At 40.7% G+C, this 8868-nt stretch overlaps 1 protein-coding gene across 1 annotated transcript in view; it reads right to left on the bottom strand.

The window, feature by feature from the left end:
- PGGT1B (protein geranylgeranyltransferase type I subunit beta) overlaps positions 1-8737 on the bottom strand; it is a 36571-nt gene extending 27834 nt beyond the window's left edge. Inside the window, 2 exon segments of the mRNA XM_051789451.1 lie at positions 3130-3248; positions 8540-8737. Of these exon segments, the coding sequence (XP_051645411.1) occupies positions 3130-3248; positions 8540-8670 (250 nt within the window). The 5' untranslated portion in view covers positions 8671-8737.
- Positions 8738-8868: the final 131 nt, after the last annotated feature.

Raw genomic sequence — 8868 nt, forward strand, 5'->3', positions numbered from 1 at the left:
ATTGCTGAAAATGATGCCAGATGGTGTGGAGTATCCCTCAGGTCAGTCCTCAGGTCAGTCCGGGTCAGCTGTCCTGGCTGTGTCCCCCAGCTGTATCTGCTGGGGGAAAAGGAGTGCAGAGGAGAAGAAAAGAGCCAGCCTTGACGTTGTGTAGGCACTATTCAGCAACAGCTAAAAGACTGCTGTTACCAACACTCTTTTAGTCCTAGGCCCAAAACACAGCAGCTTAGGGGCTACTATGAAAAACAGTAAATTCTATCCCAGCTAGTATACATACTACAACAGTTATTGATAAAAATGAACGGGTACTAAGTTTATAAAGCATCAACTGTTCTGCCTCCCATCCATTGGAAAAATGACTGTAAGGCAGCAGTAGTTCTAAAAATAATTTAAATTAGCCATCTGAAAAAAAACGCTTTTAGCAAAAATCAACTGAAGTGCTATAGATAATTTGAAGAGAAAAGACAACGCAGAAAGAATCGTGCCTTGCAGAATATACCACCTAAGGAGTCTTTCTGCTGTACCTTTTGCAACCGGACCTGTCTATCTCGTATTGGCATTTTTAGCCACCAACGTGCCTGCAACAAATGTGGGTAGAGCCCTTCCCAAATCTTTGTTTGCGAAGCCCAGCCATGATGCTATAGATAATGGAACCTTTGGAGGGACAAACGTGAAGAGCAGAGAAATTTATTTATTCTGAAAAGAATTACAGAAATTCTCTTTTTGCCCATTTTAGAAATTCAACCACTGACATGATCAAAAACAAATCCCAAGATTCTGTAAAAATATATTCCAATATAAAATGGAGGTTTTAAATTGGTTTTCAGTCCCAGAACCAAACTAAATAAAGACTTACATCAAATATGATACAATTACTTTAGATTGCTGGAATTTGTCATTGCAGAAACTGCATTTAAAAAAAGTGGTATAATTTAAATGTCTAAAACAAATATTCCACAGAAAGACAGATTTATCAGAATGAATGTTAAAAAAGCTGCAATAGTAAGTTTCTTTAAAAGCAAACTATTGTGGTTGCTTGTTTGTTTTTTTACCCAGAAGGATTCTGATTCATCTAGCAGGCACCCATCTCTAACTAGAGATGCACAAGCATTTTGAAACCAAAAACTTCATTGCTGTAGCCTACAGGAGTTTAGACACTTCTTCAAACAGGCCAAAAGAGGGAGTAAGAGCTCTCTGACTGGGAAGCTGCCAATTAACAAGCATTGCACACAACCAGGATTAAAAACCAGAAAGTCAAAACATTTTGTTGAAAGTAGACATTACAGAAGGGTAGACATTCTCTTCTTCACATTTAGTGATCCAATATTCTACTTTCTGCTGTTGGGATAATTTATATTTTACACTGTCTATTTTCTAGTAGATGAAGTAAAAACTAAATAAAAATAATGCTGAAGCTTTAGGGGTCAAATGACCAAGATAAGAGTAGTGTTATTACCAAAAGCGTAAGAAGAACAAGAGTTATTACAATGTGATATGAAAATACAGGATTGGAGGGAAGCTTGTTCTTATGGTAAAAAGCAGAGATTTATTATTTAGAAAGCACAGAATGCACTGCCAAAAGTACCCTCCCCAAAACTACCCTCCTGTAGTTTTATGAAGAGATGATAGCTAGAGAAAAAAGGAGCACATCTCTACTGCACCATGGACTGTCAGCCTCCACATCTGTGTGCTGAGATTTTTACTGCCCACTCCAGGAGGTTCTTGACAGTGGGAATATTCCAAACATTGGCCAGGTAGAACCCCCTGAAAAACTACTGCATACTATCAATGACAAACAAATAAAAATGCCCATTTTAATCTCTCTAATCTTGCAAACTTCCCTGATCTTTTGGAATACACTTCTGAAGGCTGGTATAAAAGTCAGAAAGTGAGGAACTCCTGAAAACAAAGCATATACACAGAGGAAAAAAAATTTAATGGTAAGGCATAGGCACCTCCTCATGATTAAAATGTTGCAGGAATAATTATGTGATCCAAATTCCTAATTTTCTATAATTGGTCCTGGAATACAACAAAAGACAAAAGAAATCTATTAAAACTAATTCCTGGGGTGGATCCTGGAGTGATCTTTTTATTACTGCATAAAGAAAGCATCAGCTATCCTGACTTCCAAATGCTTACTTCATATATTTTTTTTTTATTTCACAAAACTGATTTTAGAGACCCTATATGTAGATTTTAGAGACCTGATTTGTAGTATATAATTAGACTAAATAATAGGAGAAAACACACAATTTTCTTTCTACATCCATCCAAAGTACATGTTCATGATTTTACAGACAGGCACATGGAATTACCTCTTCCCTAGAGAACCACCAGCCTGGAGCTATACCCACACCAGCATTTAACAGGCCTGTTGTAAAGCAGCAGCACCTCACCCACATCTCCCTCCCTCCCACCCACTCTACTGCTGGTCACCACTCACCTGCAGTGCCACAGAAGAAATTGCCAATACCACCTAGTCCACAGGAAGAGCACCTCCCTAACTTCTGTCAAGTCACCAGGAAACAGACATTTCCTGTGGGCTCCCTCTCCAGCTTGGATCTATTATGCACCTTCCAATCTGAGGATAGCTGGGATACAGCAACAGCATTATTCCCTCTAAAAACCTTGGGTAAATTCAACCTTCACAGATCTAAAGAAAACAGATTTTATTTTCTCAAGCAGGGACTGTGTTTATCCTTTTTGCTTCTTACCCTTACACCTCCAGTTTTCCAAAAGCTGTTCCAAATAACCACACCTGTGCTCAGAGTTCCTGGAATAGGAGTGGAATTCAATATAAACACCACTAGACTTGTAATAGTTACATAACATATGCATTTCTTTTAGAACCAAGTGAAACACTCCTCTGAGATGCCCAAAGATGCAACTTCATTATACTATTTTATACTGGCTTATCTTCAAATTAATTTCTGCTTTTTCTACCTTTATTATTTGTGAGGGATCTATTTCCAAGATTTGCTTGGCATCACTATCTGAAATTATCAGGACAGCACTTCAGGAAGGTCAATCTTGTATTTTATAAAAACTAGAGCCATCCACTATTCCCCAAGTAGAAAGCAAAAGTAAAGATGTTAATATCGATAAAAAAACTAAAAACTCACTCACTGTCTTCAGTGGGAAGGACCTGCAGGGAATAAATCCATTCTATTATATCATCTTTGTTCACCACATCTAAGGAATCCAACATATCCAGACCAGAGAGCGCGAAAAATGCAATTGTCAACCTAAAAGAAAAAGATAAGACTTACACTTCCCACCATAAATATCACGGGGAAATTAACAAAATGTTGCAGAAACAGATTCATCTATGAATTCTCAGCCTTTGACAGTGGTGCAACCCAGAGACTAGCTCAGAAAACATGAAATGTATCTACTGGATAAAATAATGTCCTTTGTACTGTAGATATTTCTCTGTCTCAACAAGGCTTTTTATTTAAGCTGCCCCTTCTTTTATATAATAATGATATGCCAATTCAAAATTAACCTATGAGCCTGTTTACCTGAAAAAAATACCCAACAAAACAACTTACTACAAAGTAAACTAGGTTATGTTATTAATATATGGAGCACTAGTTGTCTGTGAAAAATTCTTACATGAATAATCCCCTAAATATGCATTAAGTGCATATGCAAGGTAACCCTTAACTATGGCAAGCTGCTTCTCATTGTGCCCCAAACCCAGTTTCAGACGTTTAGAATTCAAGTGTCAAACAGCAAAGCCTACTTTGTAAGCAAACAATGCAAAAATATGCACACAGGATGAATTAACATCTAGAGCTATTTATTTCTTGTCCTTGGGCATAAAACAACCTAGATGACTACCTTTTTTAAACATCTAAAATTGAATAACCAAATTCAAGTATTCAATAGAATAGTGGAGAAGCTAGGACACCAAAAGTCCTTCTTTCACACAATCTGTCTCCTTCCATAAACTTATCCTACCAAATCTGCTAACTAACACTTTTTTTGCAGGGTTTGTTTTTACCTCAAACCACTGCAGCCACCCAGCAAACAGCATGGCCTTTCAAGCAGCTGCACTGCTCACTCTGACAGAGCACCAAAGCCACACTACTCTCAGAGAGTTTGCTATGAGAGAAAACGCTCATGTAATGGTACCTTGGAAGCCCAAAGTTCTGACTCAGACTAAAATTAGCTAGATGTATACTTTTGCCACCCACACTTGTGTCTGGCTATCCTCCTAGAAATTCTTGCTCTCCTTTCACCAAATAAGATGAGGGATTGCGAAACAACCGGTACATATGCAGAAACTACAATTCAGCATGTCAAGGAAAACCAAAAGTTAATAGCAGCTTTCCTTAGCAGATCAAGTTGTAATTTGCATTTTCCTCACAAGGTGGTGAGTCACCTTGGCCACCAGCAGTAGGCACCTCTGAAGAAGAGGAGACAGATGTGGATAGGCACCTCTACAGCCACCTAATTTCTGCATGTGGTTCTGCATCAGAACTCCAAACAGTAAGACCAAGGAAAAAATGGTGATGTGAGTCAGCCCAAAACACAACTCCATAAGAATTATTCTAGTTAAAACACAGCAGCCAAATGACAACGAAGGAGACACTAATCTCAGCACAGTGGCATAACCTCCAAGTGACATTTCTACCAGTGGGCTGGTAAAAAATTTTTCTTTACAATTATTATTATTACAAATACATTTTTTGAGTAGAGAAAGCTAAAAAAAGTATGTTGCACAAAAAGGTACTTCTATGTAGAGCAAGAGTATCTTTTAACTCTTCTGATACAAAAAATTGTTTTTGAAAGTGGAAAATTAATGCTTCAAGGCTTTTATCAACTATTGCATTGATCAGATCTGTTTAACCCAAAATCTGACCCTGGATAATAAACCACTAATTCAAACAAAATCACTACTTTTATAAAAAAACTCCAAGGAATTTACTGTTCAGCTACAGGAAATTATTTATTTGAAACACTGCCTATATGTTCTGATTTTCATGAACACTGACAGTCTTCTACTAGAACTACTTAAAACACATTTTCACACTATTTTACTCAGCTGAGCTACTTCCAATAAGGCACAAACAACATGCCAACATCAGCACTAGAAACTGCTACAAAGTAGGTCCCAAACTACAAAGCTGTGCATACAATACAGAAAGTAAATCTCATCTATAGTTAAAAATATATGTCAAATATATGAATTTAAAAAGTGGTTTTACCTGGGCTGGGCTTCACTTTACTTATTTGGAGTTGATTGTCTCCAGCATTACTAAGGAACAGCCTGTGTCTGTTGGAATTTTCTTGTGGTGGGCAAGAAGATCTGGCACCATTGGACACAGAGAGGTCCCAATACAGCCACTTAGATACTGCATCCTTACTCCATAGACTATCCTACTTCACAGAAACTTCACAGACATATGTTCCTACAAAAATAACTCTTAGCAGCAACTTAGGCGACACATGCCATGGAGAGTAAGAACTTTATCTACAGTCATTTCCATAGAGGACGGTCAACAGGACATCTCTGACTACATATTCAGACCTCTTTATCTTCAGCCAGGAACAAAGACTACAGTTTCTCACCAGAGTTCAAAAAGCATTTGAAATGACTGATCTGAGAAACTGATTAGGTGTGCTACAAGGAGCACCATGAAGTACCACAATCTGAAGGACTTCAGAGACTAGGAGTTGACTTTCCTGCAAAACCTGACGGTACTGGCAATCCATGTATGAAACACTGTCAATCAGAACACTTAAAAAGCACTCTTGCTGCAACTACTGTTGCATGCAATAACTACAGACAAAAATAATTATGAAGGCTTTGAGCCAAAAAGTTGAGTAAAGAACATTAAATGAATTTTCTTTATTCTCCCTTATTATTTGACAATCTACAGCCTAAGTCAGAATGGACCAGCAGAGTGTGGAAAATTTCAGTCTCTACCACCCGTGTCTGGTGACAACAAATGCTGCACTGCAGTGAACAAAAAACATCTCACTGACAAATGATTTTATTTATTTATTTAACACATCTTTAATTTAATTGAGTTTCTCCTCTAATTCACAGTGGAACCATGCAAAGGCAGGAACAGGGGAAGCAAGAATAAAAAGGTTAAAAGCATTTCCTTCTGCAGCAGTATCAGCTCCAGAGGTTTGCTTAAGGTTTGCTGAATTCAGTGACCTTGACCTCGGCAAAAAGGCAAACTTAGTACCCTCGAGGTCACCCTGGGGATGATGCATTTATGGTTTAATCCCCCCTTTTGTCAACAGTCATGCATGCACACCTGCAGAACACTGATCTAAAAATCACTGTAAGAGAACCAAAAAAATCTGTAGCTGGGTAAAAACTTCACAACTACAAAAAACGCATGAATTTACATGGCCATGATTTTTATTCCAATTGAAAGCTTAGACTGTGTTCATTAACCAAAAATTAAAGCATCATGAAACAGTTTCAAATTGATGGTTCCAATTTGCAGAAAACAAGTGTTTTTCCAGTACTGTACAGCTATTATGTGCAACACACTAGGCACTGGTTATTCAAGGTACTGAGGCTACTATGACCACACATCAAATTAAAGCTCAGACATCTAATTAATTTCTCAAGAGTTCTCAAACAATCATTGTTACTATTATTCAGTAAGACTGCGGAAGACTTTTTGTAAACTGGAACTTCTGTTTCAGATCAGTGGCAAGCTGCAACAAGCTTGACAATGCAATCAGAGCCTCTCACTGATCTCACCTTCTGCACAACACAGGGTTTCAGATGAGATTCACAGGATCCTGACAAGCCAAGTCCTCAGTGGAGACTCCATCACTTCACTGGGCAAGCTGTTCATGGTTAACTGCTCCAATGGTGAAGAATATTATCCTACATCCACACAATTCTTTCTGAAGCACCTTATTCCCATGGTCTCCTGCCCCGTCATCATGGTCCCTTCTAAAGAGCACACCTCAATCTTTCTCTGTAGTTAGTTTCTCAGTAACAGAAGACTGTGATCAGATTCTTCCTCTTCTAGACCAAAGACATCCCATTTCTTTAGCATTTTCATATGTCAGTGGGCTAAGGTTAGCTATTTGTTATCATTCTAACACATCTCCATGTTATTGTACCTTTAAGGTCTAAAACCTGTTAAAAGTATAGGAGGCCTAGACTCTTGCTGTCATCTAAAATAACCGAGAAAGTACACTGAAATACCAAATAATTCTTAATGAATAAATTATTTGCAGCTCTGAAATAAAAAAATTCACAAAATTACAGAATGGCTGGGGTTGGAAGTGACCTCTGGAGACCACCTAGTAAAACCCTCTCTCTGCTAAAGTAGGTTCACCCAGAGCAAGTTGCACAGGATCATGTGCAGGCAAGTTTTGAATACCTCCAGGGAAAGAAACTCGACAACCTCTCTGGGTAGCCTATCCCAGTGATTGGTCACCCCCACAGTGAAGAAGTTTCTGCTCATATTCAGATGGACCTTCCTGTGTTTCCGATTGTGTTTGTGGCCCTTTGTCCTGCCACTGGGCACCACTGAAGAGTCTGGCTCAATCCTCTTGCTGCTCATCCTTAAGATATTTGAATGCATTGATAAGATCCTCTCTCAGTCGTCTCTTCTCAAGGCTGAACAGGCCCAGCTCCTTCAACCTTTCCACACATAACAAACGTTCCAGTTCCTTAATCATCTTTGTAGCCGTGTGCTAGCCCCTCTCCACAAACAACCTGGCACTACTTGTGCCAGTCCTTACACGGTTCTGCCAAGTGTTTGTGCTCTCAACTGAAATAAAGCTTAATTCAGCAGGACAACCCAATCAAAGCCATTGAACATTCTTCACAGAATGACTTGCAGAAGATGATACTGTGAAAAGAATCTGATGATTTTATTGGTTGAATAATATATCAAACCATCTGCATATCTCCACGTTTTTATCAGGTAAAGCTTGACAATCAAGTTATTGATCTTCTTATGCCTCAGATGTAACCAATTACCTTACTTGAAGACTTCAAGAACATGAAGTAAGTACATTCTCAAGTCATTACAGGGACAAATGTCCCTCTAATTCATAACATACTTCACTGGTATTTTATCTCTTATACTAACAAATATAGACTTAAAATATTTCTCTTACATGAACAAGAATCTTATGCGTGTTGACCCAGAGCAACAAAAAGCTTAAGTAACTTATTTTAAAATGGCTTCCAGGGCGGATTAAGCAATGGACTGAAAACAGATTAAAAGGATCAACAAGTCTTCCCGCGGGGATATTGGGCAGTTTACGCGAGCAGAGACTACGCCCCTACATCAACCCGGTTTTTTTGGGAGCCTTCTGCCAGTGGCCGGATTTACAAGGACGCTTTTCCTTCCGGCCACGGCGGGGCTGCTCCCTGCCCACGGCCGCGGGAGGCCAGGCAGCCTCCGGCAGGCACTTCCCGTGGAGGCGCCCGCCCGGCGGGGAGGGGGTGAGGGCGGCATCCCGGGACGGGCGGGGGGCGCCGGGCGGGACACGGCGGCGCGCCGCCCGCCCGAAGCACGAGAGCCCGTCCCGCTGCTACCTGCTGGTCTCCAGGGACGAGTAGCGCTCGGGCAGGATCTGGAGGCAGCGCTGGAAGAAGCGCACGTGCCGATCCCGCAGGAAGTCCAGCCGCTCCGGCTCCCCCGCGCACGGCGCCGCCGCCATCTCCATCCCACCGCCGCTGCCCGCGCACGGCGCGCCCGGACCGCGTCACCGCGGGACCCGCCCCGGGGCGGGGAAAGGGAAGGGAACAGGGAAGGGGGAAGACGAAAGAGGAGAACAGGGGAAGGGGCAAAGCGGAAAGGGAAAGGAAAGGGCGGGAGCCAGTGTGACGACCCCCCCCACCCCGAAGGGACTGTCCCAGGCAGC

This window comes from Manacus candei, unplaced genomic scaffold (assembly GCF_025592945.1).
Source record: "Manacus candei isolate 608988 ecotype Guabito, Panama unplaced genomic scaffold, ASM2559294v1 h1tg000027l, whole genome shotgun sequence".
Taxonomy (NCBI): domain Eukaryota; kingdom Metazoa; phylum Chordata; class Aves; order Passeriformes; family Pipridae; genus Manacus; species Manacus candei.